This window comes from Pongo abelii, chromosome 1 (genome assembly GCF_028885655.2).
Source record: "Pongo abelii isolate AG06213 chromosome 1, NHGRI_mPonAbe1-v2.0_pri, whole genome shotgun sequence".
Classification (NCBI taxonomy): Eukaryota; Metazoa; Chordata; class Mammalia; order Primates; family Hominidae; genus Pongo; species Pongo abelii.
The window spans coordinates 12,630,178-12,655,692 of record NC_071985.2 but is presented as its reverse complement, the minus strand read 5'-3'; the positions used below and the strand labels follow the sequence as shown (position 1 = coordinate 12,655,692).

Below are 25,515 nucleotides of genomic sequence, written 5' to 3'. Positions count from 1 at the left end.
AACCCACCAGTTTAGCATAAAATAACTATTTTAATAAATTGCTATCTCCATACAATGGAATACTCTGCAGGCAGTTGTAAAAACATAAATTTTTCCATTTATTAATATGGAAAGATGTCCATATTAATTGAAAAGTTAAAGTTAAAAAATGTATAGGGAGTTGTTTTTATCCAAATACAACTAGAAAAACCTTAACAGTAAACTCACCTAAAATAAAGACTGAAATTTTGTAAGTGAATAAAAAACTACTTTTATGGAAATTTTATTTTAGATATAAAACTTGAAATTACATATCTACTTTACTTTATATGCAACAAAATTTGGTTACAAATGTAATTATGTGCTCTTTCAAAGAACTAAAAAAATAAACACTGAGGAATTGTTCAGGGGAAAGTACACGATCATCACTTTGCTTTCATAGAACATTTACAAAGAGTAATTTTGGAATTAAAAAAACAAAAAAAAGGACATGTTCAAATTTCCCCAGGGCCACTCCTATGCCTCTGATATTAATAACATTCCAGTTTGAAGCATCAATCATGTCCATTATGCTAATCAATTTTTTCATCTTCAACCACTCTTCTCTAATTCTGCCACATCCCCTCATGTCAATAGCTCTGTAAGTCAAACCACTTTTCAATATTGCATTCATTGTTTCATGAAATTCTGCATCTTTTGCAAAATTTGCAATTCTACATTATAAAAAAACTTAACTTTCAGTTATTTCATTAGAGAATGCCGAACCTGAATATGATTTATGCCTGATAAAAGAGATAAATGCATGAGAGTTTTGTTTTTGTTAGTTCATTATTAAATTGTATTATGATGATCTGACTTCTACATCTAACCCATTGCTGCTACAGCTCAGAAAATGAATAGCTGATTATTAAGAACTCATATAATCACCTGTCATTTCTATTATTAAACTTTTTGTTTGGTGAGATTTTGCAAGTGCCAGTAACTTAAAAGCAATACTTAGATGTAACCAGAAATTAGAAGTAAACAGAAATATGTATAGATGTATAGTTTTTTTTTTTTGTTTTGTTTTTTTTTTTTTTTGAGACAGGGTCTGGCTCTGTTGCCCAGTTTGGAGTGCGGTGGTGCAATCACAGCTCACTGCAGCCTTGACCTCCCAGGCACAAGCCATCTTCCTACCTCAGGCACCTGAGTAGCTGGGACTACAGGCAAGCACCACCACATCCAGCTAATTTTTGAATTTTTTGTAAAGGCAGGATTTCATCACGTTGTCCAAGCTGGTCTTGAACTCTTGGCCTCAAGTGAGCCTCCTGCCTTAGCCTCCCAAAGTGCTGAGACTATAGATGTGAGCCACCTCACCTGGCCTTTATAGATTTTTTTTTTTTTTTTTTTTTGAGGTGGAGTCTCACTGTGTCACCAGGCTGGAGTGCAGTGGCACGATCTCGGCTCACTGCAATCTCTGACTCCCTGGTTCAAGCGATTCTCCAGCCTCAGCCTCCCAAGTAGCCGGGATTACAGGCACACGCTACCACGCCCAGCTAATTTTTGTATTTTTAGTAGAGACAGGGCTTCACCATGTTGCCCAGGATGGTCTCGATCTCCTGACCTCATGATCTGCCTGCTTCGGCCTCCCAAAGTGCTGGGATTACAGGCGTGAGCCAGCACGCCTGCCCTCTGCTGTTTTTTTTTAAGTTATAATTTTCCAAACTACATAAACCATATAGAGAAAGCATGAACAGTTGGTCATGACAAAACATAACAATGCTACTTTTAATACCTGGAGAAGATATGGACGCCAGTTGGTGTTTACACTGTGTCTTCTGAGAAGAGAGCATTGCATAGCCCACATAAAGAGCTTGAGTCTGCAGCACTGTTTTCATATTGCAGTTTAATGGGTTTGAAAGGCTAGAACCATAGGTCCATAAAACAGAACAGAACTTGAATAACTGAAAAACATCTTCTAGATGTACCTAATTAAAAAAAAAAAGCAAACTTTTAATTCTTACTCAAATAAGCTGGTTCGAAATCCTCTTTTCATTAGTGTACAATTATAAATAAACAAATAATTTAAGGCAAAGTTTTGCTTTGTCTAATCATTTCAAATTATTCCATATTCCATGTTTTAATGAACTGGGAAGATGTCAATGAAGAGTGATATTCAGAAGCTTCACTATAACTTTGCACTTGAAAACACAGAACCAAGACAGGAGCGGTATCTGGGACGCCTAATTAAGAAAATACTTCAACAATGTGCTGAGCAATGCCAACTCCATGTCAAATGCTGTAGAGAGAACAAGTCAGGCAAGAACAGGAACTGACCACTGGGCCTGGCAACATGGAGGTCACTGGTGCTGGGGATGAAATTTCCTGAGTAACTTCACGTGTGCTAAATAACCTCTCTGAACATCAGTATTCACATTTTTAAATGGTATTAACCAATCAAAAAGACTGGGCTGTTGTTATTTTTAAATACAGTAATGGGCCTAACATATTAGTAGGAGTGTAGCAATGTTAGTTTCTATTCAACCTACTGATGAGTATTGTGATTGTATTCTTTTACAGGGCCTGTGCTTACTATTATATACTCTTCACTGTTTACAAGTCTACTTTCGTTTACATTATAAACTGTCATAACCCAAATAACCCACAGTATCTTTTTATTTATTTATTTATTTTTTTGAGACGGAATCTCGCTCTGTTGCCCAGGCTGGAGTGCAGTGGAGCGATCTCTGCTCACTGCAAGCTCCGCCTCCCAGGTTTATGCCATTCTCCTGCCTCAGCCTCCCGAGTAGCTGAGACTTCAGGCGCCCGCCACCACACCCGGCTAATTTTTTTTTGTATTTTTCGTAGAGACGGGGTTTCACCATGTTAGCCAGGATGGTCTCGATCTCCTGACCTCGTGATCTGCCCACCTCAGCCTCCCAAAGTGCTGGGATTATAGGCGTGAGCCACCGTGCCCAGCCCATCTTTTTTTTTTTGAGACAGAGTCTCACTCTGTCACCCAAGCTGGAGTGCGGTGGTGTGATCTCGGCTCACTGCAACCTCTGCCTCCTGGGTTCAAGCGAATTCTCCTGCCTCTGCCTCCCAAGTGGCTGGGATTACAGGCCCCGCCACCATGCCTGGCTAATTTTTATATTTTCAGTAGAAATGGAGTTTCACTATGTTGGCCAGGCTGGTGTCAAACTCCTGACCTCAAGTGATCCGCCCGCCTCGGCCTCCCAAAGTGCTGGGATTGCAGGCCAGCCATATCTTCTTTAAGGGTAGAGTACGCCTGAAAAGGAGAAGCCTTGTACCTTTATGAAAAGTTTCATCAGAACTCTGAAATGAACAGCATCGGCACCATTGAGCATCATCTCAAACAGCCCAATGAGCAAGTGCAGATAGTCCCTGCTGTCTTCTTTCAGTTGTTCAGGATTCCACCATATATCACCTACAAGGACATGGAAAGATAAATGATGCTAGACCCTACATGAACATGCCGGGAGCTTTTTATTCAAGACAAACAGTCATTGTGGAGTCAATCATTCAGTTTTGCAGACTATCACATTTAAAAGATTCACAGCTTGTATCTTACCTTTAGGAAAAGATTCAGGAGCTTTCAGTGCATATACAAAATTTTTCAAGGAAAATACAAGAAAAACCGAGTCCTCCACGGCCACCCTCTGAGTGCTGTTGAGCTCTTCTACATAATGTGCCCACAGCTCCACTGGGATCCCTCTGTCTAACATCAGTTCAATGTGCCATTCTGAGGGAATTTCCTGAAATGTTAAAGGAAACAAAAACTAGTACAAACTAAGGGTTCTGAACATGGGTTATATGAATTCCTCTCCATAATATGCAAAAGTTTTGTTTATGTGTGCATTTTGGTGGGGAAAGGATTAACAGAACTGCTTTGGTCGGATGTTTAAAGAGGTTTATCACTATTCACAAGGTTAAATTTTATCTATGTCTTACTTTGAAACATTATCTCTAAAAACAAACTTTATTCATATGAACTGTTTATCCAATAAAGGGTAGGAATAAATAGGCATATTTCTTTTTTTTTTTTTTTTTTTGAGACGGAGTCTTGCTGTGTCGCCCAGGCTGGAATGCAGTGGCACAATCTCAGCTCACTGCAACCTCTGCTTCCCAGGTTCAAGCAATTCTCCTGCTTCAGCCTCCCGAGTAGGAAGGATTACAGGCGCCCGCCATCATGCCTGGCTAATTTTTGTATCTTTAGTAGAGATTAGGTTTCACCATTTTGGCCATGTTGGTCTCGAACTCCTATCCTCAGGTGATCTGCCCACCTCGGCCTCCCAAAGTGCTGGGATTATAGGCGTGAGCCACCGTGCCTGGCCAAAATAGGTGTATTTCAGAACAGGAAGATAAACAGTTGGACTGCCAAGACATAGTTAAAGGGAATTCTTTCATTTCACCGTTTTACCACTAATCTGAATAAGGTACATGGCAAAAATCTCCAAACCTGCAGATGATTTTAAACAAGTAGCAAAATGTTAGGTGTTTAGAAATTATACTGTAAATGCCAGAAGAATGCAGAACAGGTGTAAGAAAATGACAAATGTGACTCTGTACAACCAGTACAGAGTAATAACTTCGAAGGAAAATAATCCAAAGCCAGATTTACAACGTAATGTCTCCTGTGAGGGATTTGATTAACTCAATGTGCTGCTACAGGCAAAAACATGCTCATGGCCTCGAGAAAGGCATTAAAAGTAAAGCAATATAAAATAACCTGTTATCTACATATGTATAATAAAACATTCTATTTGTCCATACTTTCAACACTGAGAATCAGTATAGTTCAGGTCATCATATTTCACAAAAGACACCAAAAAATTAGAAGTTAAGAAGGGCCTATCTGGGCTATTTTTCAAAATGTGAAGATTTTACTCTTTTTAAAGTTTACACATTTTAGCTAACAATGGCCACCATCAGAACTTATAAAATCCTGCGGGTACACGTAAATGTGAAAAAGATATAATTCATTTAGTAAATCCTATAATGAGAAGCCCTCTAAAATTTGGAGGACAAATAAAAACAAAATCCTTACATATAGCAGATATTAAAAAAAACAGTCTTGCTACCTCAAAACATGTCAAATGTAAACAGCTGAAACATGTCCCTTAGTAATACTATGAAAGACACTAGTAGGCTGGAGGGATACACATCTATGTAATATTAAAATTGTTTAAAGTCTAAAAGATCTATTTTTAGTAAACAATTAAATGAAATGGTATTTTGTTCAAGCACTAACACACCAAGTGAATTCTTTATCACTAGAGGTAGTTAGGTGTAGCTTGGGTAATTATCCAATAAAGACAATAAAAGAGAGGAGAGTCAGGCATCAGATACAAAATATTGCAACCCTGAAATTTTATAATTCAACTAAACTTTCTGCAAAAGCAAGGGAGTGCCTAGTTGACTATCTCACTGCTACCCAAGACTGCTTCACACTTCATCCAGCTAGTATCCACAGACTTAACATCTCGCCTCTGATTTTCAGTTTTGCTGTGACTAATAGGCCAGGCTGTTGTTTTATTCAACATCCCACTTTCTGGAGATTCTGCTTTCCTTACCACTGCAGTAATGACACTTTCAAGCTTCTTTATTTTTTTCTGCAACAAACTGAAGACTCTTATCGCAAATGGAAAGTGGGTTTCTTTTAAAGATGAACAACAGGAGACGAGCACAGACAGGATCACATGAAACGTTACTTTCTGCTTCAGGTTAAAGGACTCCTCCTCACCCATGCTTATTAAATCCTCCACCTTGAAAAATAAACACACTCTATTACTAGTTGCTCTTGATTTTCATAAAACAATTTTTTCAACTCAGATCTATCTAGGTATTATTTTACATTTAAAGTGAGATGACAAATAGAAAGCCTTTATAAAGTACTAAGTACTTATTTCTAAGTAATTATAAGAATAATTTCAGAAACTGTAATGAACATAATTGCACTTGCCAACTGGTTAATGTATTTAAATCACACATCTAATCCTTTACAAAGGTTTATTTAATAAGGCAAAGATAATTTTCTCCTCTTTGTGATTATATTTTGCTATTTTAACAACAACAACAAAAAGACTAATATTTTAAATGGGAATGAGAGAAAATGGTGGTAAAAGGATATATTATTCTTATGAGTGTGATATGGATCCACATTGAAAAAATATATAAAATGTTAAAGATTTCAAACATTGCACAGAATATATTAAACAACACTGTAACGTTTAAAGTAAAACCAAGTACTCAAGAATGAAAAAAAAATTTTTTTAAAGAAAAATCTAGTAAAGCAAAAGCTGAGAATTTAATAAGAGTATGAGAAGGAAATCCAGGAGGTGGACTTTCAAAGCATACTTACCATCTTTAACATTGAAGAAGGATCTCCTAAATTTATATTATCAGCCAGCAACTCAATCATCTTCTGATTTGCTACACCAATTAGTTTTCCTGGCTTTGTGCTTTTAATCACATTTTCAAGAGCTGTAAAGTAAAATCGAATGCAGAGAGCTCTTATGTCACCAACACTCAAAGAATCACATGAAGAATTCAGGCAAACATTTTACTATTGTTTATGAAGGTTTGCTTATTATTTTTCCTTGTATCCAATTCTGAATTTGTGTATCTATGAGTTGGCTTCCTTTTCACTGTACACTTTTTATCTTGGCAAAAATTTTAAAAGACCTTACTGGCATATAGCATGACAAACAATAAATTTTAAATTTTCCTTGTTTTCTTTTGTGTTATCTGTTCACTTTTTCTAAAAAACAACTAAATTTTTTACCTTCTTCCCAGCCTCTTAATAGAGGGTGCAGAGAGCAGATTCCTGATTTTGATAAATATATAGCAATTTTCATCTCAGCAGATTCCATATCATCATTATTGATAACCATAAATGGCAGCAAACGTACAACCACCTGATTTGACAACTGATCATTTTCACTCAGTATCTCTTCTTTAATTAGTATGTCAGTGGCTATCTTAAGTACCTTGTACCTAAAAGACATGCAAGCACACTTGGTTGAAAGACACATTGGAAGGCTTCAATTGGGCAAAAATTCATCACTACATTACTCCAGCTTAACTGACAATATCCTGGTCTCCTGACTAAAACTATTATTCAGACACACTAAGACACCACTTAAAATCCATGCCAATAACAGAGTTATCTGTGACAATATTTTTATTTATTTATTTTTTGTACAAGTGCTGGGATTACAGGCATGAGCCACTGTGCCTGGCCAAAAATACTTTTAATCTGCTCATCCTGTCTAATCTTAAAAAAAAATAATAATAATTTTTCTTAGATAAATCACTAGAGGTTAACTATAACATAAGACATATCACACTAGATGTCTCAACTCTACTGGAAATCAGGTTCACTCAGGCACTCAAAAAAAATGAACCAAGTACATCTTACATGATAGATATCTACCCATACGGTAGATACAAAAACACGTAAGACACACTCTCATCCTCTATGGAGCTTACTTACTTTTCCTTGCAAAAAGCTTTGGTGCCAAAAATGAAATAAACAGAGCTCATTAAAAACTTATCACAGATGGTATCATGTGTCTCTGAACTTATTTTTTAATTTGTTTAATACATTGGTATTTGTTTTTAATTATAAAGTAAAAATTACATAAAGTAGCAAATTAGAAAGTCCTTCCCATCTTACTTCCCAGAATGCAGTATCATACATTATATACTCCCTTTTGCATTTTATTAAGAGAAATTCCAAACACAGAGAACAGTATAATGAACACACACAAACACAAATTAATTAACTGTATAATGAAAGAGAGTATTACATTAAGATATGTTCTACTACCACAACAAAAGGGTCATGTAATCAAAGCCTTTAAAAAAAAAGAAGAAATAGAAAGAACTTGATATGAGAACTTCATCAATTCAAAATAGTATGAGGAGAAATGAATACATACCATTCTCTATTCTTTGAAAGTTCTGCTCTTTGAAAGAGATTCAGAAGATTTGAAATCGTCACTTCTGAACTGAAGTGTTCTTTGAAAATCTAAAGGGAAAAAAATATCCATGAGTAGATTTGTACTTGCTTCAAACATGTATGGTGCTTTTAAAATGCAAATTTTAAAAAGAATGAATTATAAGGAATTTCTCCCAGGAATCCTAGTACAACTAAAAGTTTTAAGATCTATTTCTCAAAAGTGGCATTCATAAGACAATTTTCATGGGTCCCAAGGCATTTGCTATTGATAAAAATATGTTAAAAGCAATATAAAAATTCACAAAACATTTTTCCTGTTTGAACAACTTCCATATATATTTAATATATCAAATTGTGAATTCCTATGAGTTTATCCTAACCAGACTTATGCCTGTGCTCTCCAGAGAACAAATTTCCCATGGAAAAATAATTTCCAAAAATATTCTAGTCTCAAGCAGAGAAATCAAGTGAGAAGGGCAAGAAAATTTACAAAATTGTATACCTCAACAAATGACAAATTCACTCACCTCAAAAGCACTTATAGCCGACAAAACAACATCTATATTATCATCACCTAATCGGGCTAAAACAGCTTCTTTTATGAAAGATTCATCAACACCCTCCTGAGCAATAAAAGAAAAACATTAATTTAGCTGTTGCCAAAAATCTCTTAAGGCTTTGCACTAGAAAGGAAGTATGGTTTTGTGAAAAACACTCCAGAATAACAGTCTAACACAGGCTCTGCTCTGGATGAGGACTGAAACACACTAGAACTAGATAATTGCTAAAGGGCCTTTTGAGATTAATAATTATTTGGTACAAATCCTTTCCAAGTTTTCAGTGAAAATATAGTAAATATAGCAAATATGGTATACTCCAAATATAGTTTTTGTAATTAAGGAGTTCATCTTATTAAAGTGAGAGCCCAGATATTGACGGGGTATAGACTAAAGAATAAGAATGTCTAATTTAAATCCTAGCTCTACCACTTATTAGTTGTGTAACTTAAGTCACTTAACCTTTCTGGATCTCACTATTCTCACCTATAAAACAGGTTTGCTAATAAGTAATACCTACCTCCAAGGGTTGTTAGAAGATTAAAAAATACATGTCAGTCTGTAGCACAGTGCTTTACACATAGTACTGTTAAAAGCTAGCTAGTATTATCTAAATTTTTACAAGGATAAGGACATGTACTACAAAGCCAATCTGCCAAAAATAGAGATCATTTTTTAAATATAACAAATAAAAGAAAACAATGTATATTCATTCACAGAAAAAGAAAACTAGGACTGCTAATCAACCTGAATATATCCCTATCTATATGTGGCAGGCAACTAAATAATATAAAAAACATAGGTCACTCTTTGGGAGAAAAATGAAAATTCATAGAATTCACAAAAATTAAGTTAGGCACAGTGGTGCATGTCTATAATCCCAGCTACTCTGGAGGCTGAGGTGGGAGGATTGCTTAAGCCCAGGAGTTTGAGGCCAGCCTGGATAACATAGCAAGACTCCATCATTTAAAAAAATCCTCAAGAGCTAATAAGCAGCCATATATCTGAACCTGGAGTTTAGAATAAAACCTATGTCCTGTCATCAATGGAGAAAAGAAAATGAAACATGGTATGCAAAGGAGGACATCAACTGCAATTACAATACTCAAGCCTGTAAGCTGAATGTATGTAGGGCCGGCCCTTCACTGAAAAACTAACCAAACCCAGAGAACAGGAGAGAAAGGCAGTAAAAGAAGGAAGGATGAGAATAACTTCAGAAACAGAAGATTCCAGGACTCCCCTTTATTCTAGAAGAATTTATCACTGAAATCCTCCTATCACAGCAAAGACTATTATTCAATGAATTTATTTAACACATCAACAAAATAAACCTATTGGCAGTTTACAAAAGCAGAATTCATGCCAGATCAAATAAAGCAACATTTCTCAAACCTGAATATTACATCAGCCACTTTTAAAGAAACATTCTCAAAGATCTAAATGTTGTTTATTGTTTATATATCAACTTAAAATTAAGTATAACTCCTTCTTAAAATATAGATGACACAAAACAAAAATTTTTTTTTAAATCTACAAGGGAAATACTAAAAACTCTATAAAACCAATAAAATTCAAATGAAGATGAATTTAGTGTGATTAGTTGTAATTAGCTGAAATTAAATTTTACTGATCATATGATTTTACTTGTAATATGAATCTGCTTCTAATTGCTATGACACAAGTTCTAGAGTTTGGCACGTTTACACTGCCATGTGCTACAAGGCAACTAAACTCCATTACCGCTTTACTCTGTTCCAGAAATTTCTGAAATATGCAAATCATGGTGCATAATTTTAGATATGACACAGATGGAGCATTCCTATTTTAATTATAGTAACTATAGTAAAATGTATATACAATTAGCACCTCACACCCACAATTTGAAGGCTATGTAAAAAAATAATGAGTCCATCTGAAACAAAGAAAAATTTTGAGAAAATAATACTACTATCAGTGGTAATTTATAATTTAGCAAAAATTGTACAGGGACTGCTTGAATGACTAAAGTTTGGAAACTACTATTCTATGCGCATCATTACCAAGTCTTCATACCAATGCCTTTGGTATAAATGCAAATTAGACCAAATTATTTACAAATAAAGTCAGCCTCAATACATATTTGAAGCCACTAACATTTTAAAGACAAAATGAAACTGCAGGCACCAAAATCATGGAACAGTGTCCAAAAGTTATCATTCAAATGTCCCAAAATATGTCTTCATCTAAAATTAAGACTATCAAAATCAAATTTATTGGTTTTTTTTTGAAACAGAGTCTTGCCCTGTCACCCAGGCTGGAGAGCAGTGGCGTGATCATAGCTCGCTGCAGCCTCAACCTCTCACGCCCAAGAGATCCCTCCTACCTCAGCCTCTCAAGTAGCTGGGACCAAACCATGTGCCACCAAACTTGGTTAATTTTTTGTTTTTTAAACTTTTTTATAGAGAAGGGGGTCTCCCTGTGTTGCCCAGGTTGGTCTCAAACATTTGGGCTCAAGTGATCCTTCTCACAGAGTGCTGGGATTATAGGCATGAGCTGCTGTGACCGGCCCAAAATCAAATTTCAAAACTAAAAAAATTCTCAGATAATTAATGAACCTATGTGAATTAATCTACAAATTCCAGTTTGAAAAACATTAAAGATAAACAAATAACTGTCAATGTGGAAACATAAAAGCAGTTGTTATTAGGTTATTGTTAAAATGGGGACAACTGGCATACAGTCCTAAATATTAGTCTAAGGTACTCTCATGAGGTTTATTCAACTCATCTGTATCATTATCCACTATCAATTCTAGGTGGTAACTTCAATTTCTTATTCAGAATTACACTGCTCATCGTAAGAAAAAAAAATCATACACAAAAGCGATCTGAAACAAACCTTTGATGTTTTCATGATCTTTTTCAAATGATTCATGGCCAGAATTCTCACAGGAGCAAGTGGATGATTCAGGCTGAGCATCAAAGAAGTATCAGAATCTGCTAAAAACTACAGGGTTCAACATAATTATCAAATGATTTCACTTAATCTGAACAGTCTATGATCAAGAATAAAACCCAGAGAAAACCACCCCAAATTGCCCAACGTTTTCAGTAACAACCATCTAACTACAGAAAACAAACAAAAAAACGCAAAATCTTTGTTTCTAGAACATCATATGAGTTGCAATAGATGAAAAAAATTTGTATTGTTAATGGTATGATTTCATGTATATTTGTGTCTATGTGTAGGTTTAATTTAGTCAAGTAATTCTACAAAGTAATTTTGTATTTTGTATGCATATCTGGTAAATCACCTAAGACAAATCACTGTTTTAGCACCTTCTGGAAGACAGAATGCAATTCATCTACATGATACAACAAATAGTGACACTCAAATTAGTGACAACTTAGTTCACTTATGCAATTAGACTAAAAAGGAAGTCTATCTATCAACCTAAGATTTACAAATGCAACACCATTAAAAATGAAAGTCTAATTATGGAAAAGAAATACTAAAACAATCATATTTCTCTTCATAATTATCTGTTTTTAAGGCTAAATATAAGAACTCCTGCTTAAATGTCTAACCTGTAGTATAAAGCTGTAGGCTTGAATCACCAGAAAATTTCTCAAGTTTTAATGTGATCATGAAATAGAACCCATCGCCCCCTTGCTAATCAATAATATAAACAGCCATTTGTGGCTGGTACACCGGAAAGCATAGACCTAGATGAAAGACAGAGAACGCTAGAAACCTACATGAGGCCGTCCTTTGATGATTCTTAATGAATATCCCATACAAAATTCTCAAACAATACTTTTCCTGAAATAAGTATCACGTTCATAGTTACGTACAACTTATTGTACCTTTCTCCAATTATTCTATTCCTGCCTCAGAGCCGTACTTCAGGCAACTAGGCAAACTGTATAAGGTCATCGCTGTAAAATTTTCCACACAAGGGAAAAAAGTGGCAAATTTCCTTCTGGAGCTCTTCACATAACCATACAAATGTACCCCAAATTGTCATAATTCCTTTGGAGAACAACATACCTGATACTTTCCTCCACTTGTAGAAAGAGAAACAAACTGATGGAAAAGCTCTTGTTTTTTCAGATCTGCAATTTCCTTTAAGTGTTCCTCTAATACCACATCTAATGTTCTGGGGTATCTGGGAAGCAATTAAAGAGTGAATTCATTATTCTTAATAAATTTATTAATCTCATACACCATACATATATAAAGGAAAGAATTTTAAAAATTACTGAGACTGTGACTTAAATTTTAACAAATGTTGTAGGTAAAACCAAATGATATCGGTCAAGTTTGTTACTATGACTACTCCAATAACAAAATAGTCTCTCTATAAAAAATTATACTCTCCATAGCCCCCACACAACCACTATTTCCTCTTATATTTCAAATATTTTTGATTCCGATACTTGCCCCTTCTTGAAGAAAAAATTTAAAAAGGACAGTCTCTGTACAATTCAGTATATTAAGATGTGACTTGTGAATCATATCTTTATAGAACAGGAAGTACTTTAGAAGAGCATAAACATACACACATAACTTACTTGCTTTCTAAAAGCCTAATGAGTGGAAGAAATTGTTCATTAAGCAAAGACACTTTATTAGAATCCATTTCTTCCTGTGAACTATATGAAATATACTCTTCAAATAGAAGGCTGTAAAAAAAACAGAAATATCAGCATACATAAGAGTTACTATTTATTGAGTACCTACTATATTCTAAGTGCTTCAGAAATATTATCTCTAATTGTCATACCTATACAAGGTACAGTTTAATACTTATTTTACAGATAAAGAAACTAGGGGCCTGGTGTAGTGGTTCACGCCACTGGCATTACAATCCCAGCACTTTCGGAGGCTGGGGCGGGAGGACTGCTTAAGGTCAGGAGTTCGAGACCTGTCTGAACAACATAGCAAGACTACATTGCTATTTAAAACGGTGGTGGCTCACGCCTGTAATCCAAGTACTTTGGGAGGCCGAGGTGGGCGGATCACCTGAGGTCAGGAGTTCGAGATCAGCCTGACCAACATGGAGAAACCTCGTCTCTACTAAAAACACAAAATTATCTGGGCGTGGTGGCACATGCCTGTAATCCCAGCTACTAGGGAGGCTGAGGCAGGAGAATCGCTTGAACCTGGGAGGCAGAGGTTGCAGTGAGCCAAGATTGTGCCATTGCACTCCAGCCTGGGCAATAAGAGCGAAACTCCATCTTAAAAAAAAAAAAAAAGGAAAAGAAACTAGGGTGTAAGTCTTCCAATTTGCTCATGAGAACAGCAATAAAAGGCAACATTCAGTGAGCCCTTCTGTGCCACAGAGTGGGGTTTCACATTTTAAGCCCCAGTCTGATTCTAGAGCCTATGTTCTCAACATTACTACATGTGTATACTCTCCTTTAATTCACAAACCAACCCTCTGAGCAAACAAGCATGAATGATGCACACCAACACATAGGTACTCTCTCGATGCTACAAAATGGCAAAGCTACATCCAGTCTAACCTCCAAAACTTACTATAGTCCTGGAAGTGGTAAGGGCAGAATTTACACCTATGTCTGACTGCAGTGACTACATCTTTTCACTGTATCAAGTTGCCCATTAAGAGAAAAAAAAAAAAAAAAAAGACTGAATTATCTTTAAAGAAATAATCCTTACTCTATGCTTACCTTCAATATTGTTTCTAAATGACATTTACTGCGTTTTAATTGTGATGTGTTATTTCAGATATTATGGTCCATTTACTAAGAGAAAACTTCAAACGGCCACAAACTGCATTTAGTTATTACCCAAATTTGGCTTAATCACTAACTTTCCATTTTCATCTATAAGCACTGAAGACATGCAAGAAAAATTACTTTTGCTTTTAATGCTGCCAGTTACTGGATTAAGTACTTATAGTTAATGAAACGATACAGACAAAACAAGATATACATTAAAAAGGAATACTGGGAAATTTCTAACCAATCTTGAAAATTATACTGAGTCACAAAAACGTAAATCAAAAGCATGTCAAAAATAATAGCTTACCTAGCCAACAAATGGTCTAAGTTGTTCTTCAGTGATATTTTTGTAAGTATAGCTTCTAAGTGTCTCTTGTAGATTTGACCATCCATTCCTTCAGTTTCTTCTCCTTAATATGTAAAAATTAAAATTGTGTTGGGAAAAATTTATTTTGTAAGCTAACATTATTAAATTCACTTACAGCAGAAAATCTTTCTCAGAATAAAACACACACACTGATATCCAGCTTGTTATCTATTTCCAGAAGTGCATTCCACTTATTTAGTCATTTATATTTTTCAAAGCTTTTTTGTATAGATTACCTTCATTTTTCTTTTATCTAAAATTCTCTATTTTTAACAAGTACTATCATGCTTATAATAATAATAAAACAAAAGTCCAAAATTAGTCTTTCCCCAGGTCACACTACAAATTAATTGTGATGGTCCCAATCAACTATCTCTGAAAATAGGCTAAACTTCTATCTCAGTACCTACCCCCTTACTGAACCAAGAGCTGTCATCTATTTCAGATTTATAATAAACATATGAATCTGATCTTAGCTCTTGCTTTCAAAGACTGGGACATTACTCATTACCTTCAGAACAGGAAGAATACATTTTCATTTTGCTAGTCACTTTTCTAAAATGCATGTTTAAACCAAGATTTGGTTATGAAAACCTCATTTTCCAGTAGACTGACGTAAGTTTAGAGAAGTCTTTCTTAGTATTCTCCAAGTAGCAACAGAACCAAGTGTTTCTTCCTAGTCTTTCTGTATTTATTAAAAGATATAATGCAAACAATCACTTTCTAATTATTATTATTATTATTTCTGAGATAGGGTCTCACTCTGTCGCCCAGGCTGAACTGCAGTGGCGCAAACATAGCTCCCTGCAGCCTCGAACTCCCTTGGCTCAGGTGATCCTCCCACTTCAGTCTCCCGAGCAGCTGGGACCACAGTTGCATGTCACCATGCCCGGTTAATTTTTGTATATTTTTGTAGAGATAGGGTTTTGCCATGATCTGCCCACCTCAGTTTCTCAAAGTGCTAGGATTATAGGTTTGAGCCACCTAGCCCTCTAATTATTACTTTTTGCTTTGTTTCATAATTTGGATTTTTATGTATAAAAATTTTCTCGGTCTTATATTTTTAATTACTCTAGGGAAAAAACTTTTTTGGCAACTGGATGAGATATTCATTGTAAATGAATCACTGAAGTTCATTAAATACCTAAATGAGAAGGTGAAGGTTTACTCTGCAATAAATTTTAAAATTATTCCAGTCTTTTTCATGTAGAGACTATTTAAGTATTTAAGAACACAGATCTAAAAAAAAGTAGAATTCTAAGAAATTACTCAATTAACAAGGATCTCTCTTCAACCAACCTGCTCCCCACCCCAGATGTTTCTCACTTAAGAAACAGACAAGTTACAGAAGAACAACTAGAAAACAGAAATTTTAAATATTTTAAAGCTGTTAACCAGGATACGGTTATTATTTTAAGATCAAATCTTAGAAAATTTCTGGACAAAAATATAAAACCACATACCTGTAACATGATGAATGATGGAGACAACCAGATGGGGAAGCATGTAACGCAGAAGAGGACTGACATCGTAAGTTTCAGAAATCCCATGAAGTATTGTAATAAGATCAGGAACATTACATAAGTGAAGGAATGGCCTTTGAAGAAGCAAAAGTACATATCGCGTTGACTTTACAAGTTAGACAATGAGTGACAATATAAAAAAATATATAATCACTTATCTTACAAAAAAATTATTCAAAATAATTTTATTCACCTCTGACTAGCACCATTTCTCAACTCAATTGTACATACTTTTTCCCAAGGCTCTCTGGCTTCTGTCTCTGCAGGAGCACTATCAAGCAACTTAATCCATCCTTGATCAAAGAGGGAATCTTGGTCAATGTTTTGATGATCTGTGATGCCAATGAATTCACAAAGGTATCTTCCATGGTCACTTTCACAGAAATCTGACATACTATCATGTATGTTGCAGCTCTGTAATCTGGTAAAGATGATTTCAATCCCTAAATATTTTTTAAATATAAGGAAAAATGATAAACCATATTATTTTCTGCTACTTTAAATGTTAATCTGACAAATTAGAAATGTCATAGAAATTAATACAACCTAATGCATAGTTACTCACTCTTCAGACATAAACAATAAAGGAGTTGACCCCTTTTTCAGAATGGATACAGAGATGAGACAAGTCTGTTGGACGAGACAAAGGATCTCAGAAAATTTCCCAACTCAAACATCTACTGCATGTCCTAAGGAGCCAGTAAGCTCTTCTTTTATACATAAAATCCTACTTATGGGAGGGAGACCTCAATCAGATCACTAATGGAAGAAACAAGTCTGATGAAAGGTAACAAGTTGGGACACTGGTGGGAAGTGAAAGCAGTACCTCCACAGGGCACCTGGGAAGGCAGCAGGCAACAAGGCACTTGGGAAGGAGAAACGCTGAGAGGCAGGAGCCAGTGCACAAAGAATACTGAGGCTGCTTACGCCTCGAAGAGACTGTCTGCTCCGTCCTCCTTCCAGTGAGGTACAAAGACTGCTATGGAAATCAATCTAGGAGATGGCAGCAGGATCAGACAGCCAATATTTATTCTTAAGAGTCCTAATTAAGGTCCCAGTCCAGTGAATTTCTAATAAAAAGTGTCATATTTTCAACCTAAGGGCTAAATCTCATCTATCAACTGAAATAAATTGTCAATCTAAAAACACTTAAATCTAAAAAAACTTTGAAAGCAAGAAAATTCCTTTAAGTACAAAATAATCTACTTAACACATCAGCAGTGCCAACCTTTTGGATATAGGGAAATAGTTTGGCGATGATATTGTCTGATACATCCTCTGCAGCTACCAGCGCCGACACTATGGTAGAAGCATAGAAAGCCAAGAGCACCCTCAACTGAGCTGAGCTGCCCGGGTACTCAGCAAAAACCTGAAACAAGGAACACAAACAAAACACATTTAACAGTGAAAGGGAGGTAGAAGGATTGCTTGAGGCCAGGAGTTCAAGGCTGAGATTTCAGTGAACTATGATGGCACTACTGTACTTTAGCCTGGGCAACAGAGAAAGACCATGTCTCCAAAAAAAAAAAAAAAAAAAAAGTGAAAGGCCAAATAAATATTTACAGCTCTCCTGAATTACCATATGCAACAATGAATAAATACACAATGTTGTGACAAGAATTAACTGCCTAATGATATTCCTAACATTTTTATTTTTTTAAATTTATTTATTTTTTTTTGAGATGGAGTCTCTGTCGCCCAGGTTGCAGTACAGTGGCACGATCTTGGGTCACTGCAACCTCCGCCTCCCAGGTTCAAGCAATTCTCCTGCCTCAGCCTCCCAAGTAGCTGGAATTACAGGCATGCCCCACCATGCCCAGTTTATTTTAGTATTTTTAGTAGAGACGGTGTTTCACCATGTTGGCCAGGCTGGTCTCAAACTCCTGACTTCAAGTGATCCATCTGCCTTGGCCTCCCAAAGTGTTGGGATTACAGGCGTGAGCCACCGCACCTAGCCTTAAAATTTTTTAAACAGCTTTCCCAGGTTGAATATTCCTGACCTTTCTAGACACTCTCTTCGAATAGTCACTGTAACTAGAATCTGGCAAGGAATAGACATTTATTTTTGTAGAAAAACACCTTTGGTGATAAAAGACTGATTCTTAAAAAAAAAAAAAAATACAGACTCTCAAACTGCTCCTGCTTCAAAACACCAGACCATTTAACAAAATAAATTTATCCAAAGTACCATTGTTATTAGGGAATGCTTTGGTATGTTTTCTTCATTCAAAGCAAGCAATCTTTTCATAAAATTATATACTCATGAAAAAACAGACTGCTCACCTTCACAGATTTTGTCACCAAACTGCAAATGAAATCCATGAATCCAAGATCTTTGTAGCAGTGGGTAATCAAAGTTCCTTTAGCTAACGGCACTCCAGATTGCTGTTATTGATGGAAAGAACAAACCATTAGCGACATTCATCAACTGATCCTTACTTTAAAGCATTTACCCTAGTAATGTCTTCATACTGCTCCAATTCATAAATAAAAAATATAATCTCTCCTTATAACTGGTGGTGGTGATGAAATTAACACATCAAATCATGTAAACTTAGAAATTCAAAAGAGAAGGTCAGCAATGAGGGCAGAGGTATTTAGTGAAAAATGTTTGCTTATATGTCACATTTTGAAAGGTATTTATCTGGATTCTCTAGATTCTTAGTAATTTTACTGGTTTGATTTGGTTTCTAAGCCAATATGATACACTTCTATCATTGCTTTACAATAACACTAAGAACAGAAATAGACTAGGAACCCGCACAACTTATACCACTATTCCCACCATCTAGCATTGTACATGGTATGTAATAGATGCTCCATACTGATAAAATAAATGAAAGGAGAATTTTAAGTGAACTTTAGTAGGTGAGTGGAGTTTGGCTACCTGGAATAAGAGTGCCTAGGGAGCAGCAAGGTCCAGGGTAGATTAGAGGAAGAATAATTCTGATGCTATGGGCAGAGTGAATGTTGGGAAGAGCAGTTTATGAGCTTTATCAAAGGCTGGCCTTCTCCAGCGTTCTTTAGTTCAAGTGCTTTACGTTCAGATTCTTAAATTCTCCTTCTAATTAAAAAGTCCTCATTACTCCTGTCTTACTAATTCTGAACACTGACCCCACTACCATCATCAGCCTAATGCGCACAGCCCCGTGATCTGTTAGCTTACTTTCATCCCCATTTGCCTCCTGTCCTACCCTGGATCACCATGCTCAACATGCAGTCAAATTCCTGCTAACAACATACATCTACTTTCCTCCACCATATGTTGCAAACAAAGTGCTAATGGTTAGTCAGTTGGTTTTCCTACAATAGCATGCTGTCTTTTCTTACCCAGACCCTTGCTGTTTTACAAGCATCCTTTTATTAGTCTGTAAATTAACTCCTAGCATCTTCCTCACAACTTTAATAAATTCTTGAAACCCCTGAAGTTATCCTTATCCTTTTAATTTTTGTAAGTATTTTCTGCCTTTCTTCACCTTCAACTTTAAGTTCTCAGTTCCAAATTTAAAATGCCAAACGGCATGGTACGATACAAAGGCACAGACTCTGGAATCAGATTTGGGTTCAAATCTCAACTCTGCCACTTTATAGTTATGTGAACTTTGGCAAGTAAGCCTTGTCCTCATCTGTAAAAATGAAGTTTTGTGATAATCCAAGATAATATAATGTACATTGCCTAGCCTGATATCAGATACTAAAAGCTAAATATTATTAACATTAATAATAGTTTCAATTGGAAGTCAGGAAATAAAAATGATGGAGGTAGTTATCTGGACTATCCCCAGGAGCACTGACTTATTTTTTCCTAATTAAATCCCTTAATCAAGATCTGTAATGATTACAGACATGTGTCATTCAGCAATTATACCTTAACTGGCAACAACCAGAACCATTTGTGCTTTGAATTATTAATTTTTAGAAGCTGTATGACTCGCACAAATATTCTCGTCTCGTGGTATGGCAGAACACAAGCAATGAGGCTATCTTGATTATAGAGATGTATATGGAACCTGGGGAAAAAAAGCAAACAGTCCAACTGAACACAAAACTTAATAATAAGCACCTATTTCCTCACATGCCCAAACTGTATTATTAATGAGCTAAAACAATCTAGAACGAGTAGCAGTAAAAATCACATAATTATAAGCAAGATACAGAGCATTTAAAAAGTCCTCAATTTTGCATTCACATATCCCTCAACATGGTCCAGCCAATTCCTATGCAATATCTTTGAATATTCCACATCAAAATATACATCCCATTAACTTTCTCTCAGCTTTAAAATTTTTATGTAATTTTTGGAAATAGAGTCTTGCTCTGCCACCCAGGCTGGAGTGCAGTGGCACGATCACGGCTCACTGCAGCCTCGACCTCCCAGGCTCAAATGATCCTCCCACCTAGGTCTCCTGAGTAGCTGGGACCACAGGTGAGCACCATCACAGCTGGCTAATTTTTCTATGTAGAGACTAGGTCTCCCTATGTTGCCCAGGCTGGTCTGTCAACTTTTTTTTTTTTTTTTTTTTTTTTTCGAGAGGGAGTCTTGCTGTTGCCCAGGCTGGAGTGCAGTGGCACAATCTCGGCTCACTGCAACCTCCACCTCCGAGTTTAAGGGATTCTCCTGCCTCTGCCTCCCAAGTAGCTGGGACTACAAGCGCATACCACTATGCCCAGCTAATTTTTTTTTTTTTTTTACTTTAGTAGAGATGGGGTTTCACCATGTCGCCCAGGCTGGTCTCCAACTCCTGAGCTCAGGCAATCTACCTGCCTCAGCCTCCCAAAGTGCTAGGACTACAGGTGTGAGCCACCACGCCTGGTTAAGATGCTTTTTCTAATTCTGACAACTGATTCCTCTTCTGTGAAAACTCTCCCATCCTTTTACATCATGTACTTTTTTTAAACAGTACCATACATTGCCTTTTATTAGATTTTTTTTTTTTTTTTCCAGACAGAGTCTACTTGGTCACCCAGGCCGGAGTGCAGTGGTGTGATCTCAGCTCACTGCAACCTTCACCTCCCAAGTTCAAGCGATTCTCATGCCCCAGCCTCCCAAGTAGCTGGAATTACAGGTGCACACCACCACACCCAGCTAATTTTTTTTGTATTTCTAATAGAGACAGGGATTCACCATGTTGGTCAGGCTCGTCTCAAACTCCTGATCTCAAGTGATTGGCCTGCCTCAGCCTCCCAAAGTGCTGGGATTACAGGCGTGAGCCACTGAACCCAGCCTATTAGTTTGACATACGGTTTTAGCAGTTACTTTTTCCATGAAGCTTTCTTCAACTATTCCAGGCAGAACTATGTCCACAAAACTGTGCTTAATCCTTTATTATGGCATTTATTTCAAAACAGTAATCAACGGCAACCTACTTATCTATGTACTGAACTTAGTATTTGCTGAATAAATAAATAAGTTATCTGAAGACATAAAATGAAAAATCAAATGCAAAAAGTATTCCTTACATTAATGATCTATTTGGGGGTAAAATTAGGTGCTAGAAAACAGATGGAAATATTACAGACTTTTAAATATTCTTTTTTGTCTGATTGCCCTAATGTTCTGACAATCAGAAGACCCAAGTGAAAATTATGTTTTCTTGATGACTCACTTGCTTCTTGAAAAAAAATTACTTTATCCCCATGTCTCCATTTTTTGTTTTTTTTTTGTTTTTTTTTGATACGGAGTCTCCCTCTGTTACCCAGGCTGGATTTTGCAGCGATCTCAGCTCACTACAAAATCTGTCTCCTGGATTCAAGCAATTCTCCTGCCTCAGCCTCTCAAGTAGCTAGAATTACAAGTGCTCGCCACTGCACCCAGCTAATTTTTCTATTTTTCACAGAGACAGGTTTTACCATGCTGGCCAGGCTGGCCTTGAAGCCATGTCTCCAATTAATGGAATAGAAATCTACTTTTAAAACATGTAAGTTGGACTGGATGTGGTGGCTCATGCCTGTAACCCCAGCACTTTGGGAGGCCGACGAGGCAGGAGGATCGCTTGAGGCCAGGAGTTCCAGACCAGCCTGGGCAACAAAGTGAGACACTGTCTCTACAAAAAATGAAAAAAAAAAAAAAAAAAAAAAAAAAACTAGCTGGGCATGGTGGTGCATGCCTGTAATCCCAGCTACTTGGGTGGCTGAGATCGGAGGATCATTTGAGCCCTGGATGTCAAGTGGGCCACGATCACACCACTGCACTCCAGCCTGGGTGAGTGAAATCCTGACACTCAAAAAACAAAATAAAAATAAAAAAGACAGCCGTGTGTGGTGGCTGTGGTGGCTCACACCAGCACTTTGGGAGGCTAAGACGGGTGGATCACGAGGTCAGGAGTTTGAGACCAGCCTGGCCAACGTGGTGAAACCCCATCTTTACTAAAAAAAAAAAAATACAAAAAATTAGCTGGGCGTGGTGGTATGCGCCTGTAATCCCAGCTACTTGGGAGGCTGAGGCAGGAGAATTGCTTGAACCTGGGAGGTGGAGGTTGCAGTGAGATGAGATCGTGCCACTGTACTCCAGCCTGCGCGACACTGCGAGACTGTCTCAAAAAAAAAAAAAAAAAAAAAAGACATACATATTGGGAGAATAAATAAGACAAAAATGTGTATGCTGTGATGTGACACCAAAATGTGAGAAAATAAACTAAGCAAACTTACTGAGACAATTCCCAAAGCAGATAAAAGATCAGACCTTGGAAAGAAACTTCAGTTGTATCCTAGCTCTGCCACTTACTAGCTGTGTGACTCAAGAAACTTAATCCCTCTAAGCCTCAGTTTTCTCAACTGTAAAACAAGGATAATACAAATAATCTCACCAGAGGAATGCTGTGAGAATTAAATGAGATAATGCAGATAAAGTGCTTACCAGGGCCTGGTGTATAAATGCTCAAAAACACATTAGCTATCATTGTTTTTCTCAAGTAATGGTATTTCAGAGGATAACATTGCCTGCTTCCCCAATCATCTTGTTATTTTGCCAAGAAAGAAGCTTAGTATTCATTGCCTCAAGTGTGCAGGAACAAGCTGTAATGGCAAAGTAACATGGGCTCTTCAGAACTAACGAGGTTAGGCTGGGCGAGGTGGCTCACGCCTGCAATCCCAGTACTTTGGGAGGCTGAGGCGGGTGGATCACCTGAGGTCAGCGGTTCAAGACCAGCCTAGCTAACACGGTGAAACTCCATCTCTACAAAAACACAAAACTCATCCAGGCATTATGGCAGGTGCCTGTAATCTCAGCTACTTGGGAGGCTGAGGTGGGAGAATCGCTTGAACCTGGGAGGCAGAGGTTTCAGTGAGCCAAGATTTCGATATTGCACTCCAGCCTGAGTGACACAGCAAGACTCTATCTCAAAAAAAAAAAAAAAAAAAACTAATGAGGTTAGACCATTTACTCAAAATCACCAGTAGTTCTACTTTTCACTATCAACAAAAAAGAATTTAAAGGCAGAAGAGCATGCTTATCTCACACAATGGACATTGTATCAATCTCTTAATATACCTAATTTTTCAGCTTTTAACTTGATAAGTTCTCAACTACTTAATTTTTTAAAAGACCAAAGTGATTAGCCCATAGTTATTTCTGTAATTCTATTAGCTACCTGTGAATCAACCACTCCAGACACTTCTGTGCCGGCTTAAGTAGGAAGTAAGGCGACAAGTGAATAAGGAATAATGAAATGTTTTCATCCAACTGTTTGTTTACTGCTTTGGTCTGAACACTTCGCTCCAAGGTTTTTGCTAGCTGACTGAACAACGGTGCTTCAAACTGCTCAAAGGAAGAATCAATTCCAAGCAACTCTTCCAGGCCAGTGCATCCTAAATTTCAAAAAAGGCCAGTTTATTTAACAATTCTTCGTAAGCAAATTCATCCCACCCCTCTTTTACAGTTTTACTTACCCCTAAGAAGTCTCTGAATTCTTTAAGTACATATAATTTATAATACAGTCCCAAACACTGATTTCTAGTTTTCAACATATGGAGTAAATCCTATCTCATCTACTAGAACAGAAACTACTTCGTGGCAGGGAACTTATTTTTTTTTTTTTTTTGGATCTCCCCTACAGTAACTAGGCTAGTCCTCTGAGAGGACTTCTCCGTCACCCCAGTCACTGCCTCCAACCCCCTTTTAGCTGTTCTTCTTTTTGACATATTAGTTGACCTCTCTAATTTTGTGTTTTCATCTGTGAAATCGAGACACCTCTACTCATAAACATTTCAAGCACCAAACACCTGGCTGTTATGTTCTCTTTCCCTTAAAAACATACATCAACATGCAGAAACTGCTAAGGAAGAGGACGGGACAAAAGAGAAAACAAGGAAAAAAAAAAAAAACAGTAACATCCAGAAAACAAACGCTTCAAAGAGCTTTTCTAAGTTAAAAGATGGCTCACCAATGGCAAAGGCGGTGTCCCTGTCGATTGTGGCCGCTTCCTTAGGGTCAAACAACAAAGAGGCAACTTCATCTCTAGATAAGAGGCTGGCATCACTTTGAGGGAGGGCGAGTCGTTGCAGCTGCTGGGCTAAGGACGTCATCTTTCACGCCAGCGGAGTTTTAATGACACGGGCTAAAAAAACGTAACCACTTTGAGAAGTTTCTACGAAACTATAAGGCGCCTCGTAAACAAACAATTTTCCTCTGCACTCAGCGCCGTCATGGACACACAAGGCGGCTGTCCTGAGATATGTGGACCCCGGAGATGCAAAGACGATGGCAACAGCGTTAACAACTAATTACAGTACCGGCGACGGCGCCAAGGCTTTCCTTCAACCCTGATTCCGCAGATATCCGGAAAATTATTGCCCTCCCTCGATATGCCGCCCCCATCCGCAGCCACAGCAAGCGGCTCTGTGCTCCTCCTTACCCGGAACTGGGAATTTGGGTATATCTTGGAAGGCAACAACTCTTCACAGCAGTTCCCACATGGTACCAAGGAGCCCAACCCTCACCCGGAAACCTAAAGCATGCTGTAGAGCAGCTTCCGGCTGCAGGCACTACGGCAAGTGAAGAGGTTCAAGCTTATCGGGAATGCGACGAGACAGCTCCGCCTCCTGAGACGAAAGCCCGCCCCTCAGCCCGCCCCTCAGCCCGCCGGACTCAGGCTGAAGGCTGAGCTTCGCCTCAGTAGCTCAGGTCTAGCGGTCTGCCCTGCGGCTTGTGTCTGAAGCTTTCGGTCTCTGGATGGGCCTTCTGTGGGCTTTAAGGATCCGTAGCCGAAATCATTCATTCAGTGTATAGTGATCCAGCCTTTACTAGGTGCCAGCAGCACCGCGTAGCGCTGAAAGCTACGGGTTGTGAAGTCACGTGGTTTGGGTTCAAATCCTGGCGCTGGCGCCTGTCGGCCGGGTTAACGCCACCAAATTATTTCATCTCTCTGAGCTTGTTACTTTACAAAGTGGGAAGAGGCCGAGT

At 37.4% G+C, this 25,515-nt stretch overlaps 1 protein-coding gene across 1 annotated transcript in view; it reads right to left on the bottom strand.

Moving 5' to 3' along the window:
* Positions 1 to 25,108, bottom strand: part of HEATR1 (HEAT repeat containing 1) — a 53,721-nt gene extending 28,613 nt beyond the window's left edge. Inside the window, exons 1-20 of the mRNA XM_024239972.3 lie at positions 24,968 to 25,108; positions 24,497 to 24,670; positions 23,705 to 23,921; positions 19,984 to 20,125; positions 18,399 to 18,500; positions 17,344 to 17,484; positions 16,347 to 16,558; positions 16,056 to 16,189; positions 14,533 to 14,635; positions 13,053 to 13,163; positions 12,529 to 12,646; positions 11,377 to 11,484; positions 8,470 to 8,565; positions 7,923 to 8,011; positions 6,764 to 6,975; positions 6,341 to 6,462; positions 5,553 to 5,744; positions 3,551 to 3,734; positions 3,270 to 3,406; positions 1,754 to 1,946 (exon numbers count right to left, since the gene is read on the bottom strand). Coding sequence (XP_024095740.2) covers positions 1,754 to 1,946; positions 3,270 to 3,406; positions 3,551 to 3,734; positions 5,553 to 5,744; positions 6,341 to 6,462; positions 6,764 to 6,975; positions 7,923 to 8,011; positions 8,470 to 8,565; positions 11,377 to 11,484; positions 12,529 to 12,646; positions 13,053 to 13,163; positions 14,533 to 14,635; positions 16,056 to 16,189; positions 16,347 to 16,558; positions 17,344 to 17,484; positions 18,399 to 18,500; positions 19,984 to 20,125; positions 23,705 to 23,921; positions 24,497 to 24,638 — 2,755 coding nt within the window. The 5' untranslated portion in view covers positions 24,639 to 24,670; positions 24,968 to 25,108. The remainder of the gene's footprint in view (positions 1 to 1,753; positions 1,947 to 3,269; positions 3,407 to 3,550; positions 3,735 to 5,552; positions 5,745 to 6,340; positions 6,463 to 6,763; positions 6,976 to 7,922; positions 8,012 to 8,469; positions 8,566 to 11,376; positions 11,485 to 12,528; positions 12,647 to 13,052; positions 13,164 to 14,532; positions 14,636 to 16,055; positions 16,190 to 16,346; positions 16,559 to 17,343; positions 17,485 to 18,398; positions 18,501 to 19,983; positions 20,126 to 23,704; positions 23,922 to 24,496; positions 24,671 to 24,967) is intronic.
* Between the last annotated feature and the right edge of the window lie 407 nt (positions 25,109 to 25,515).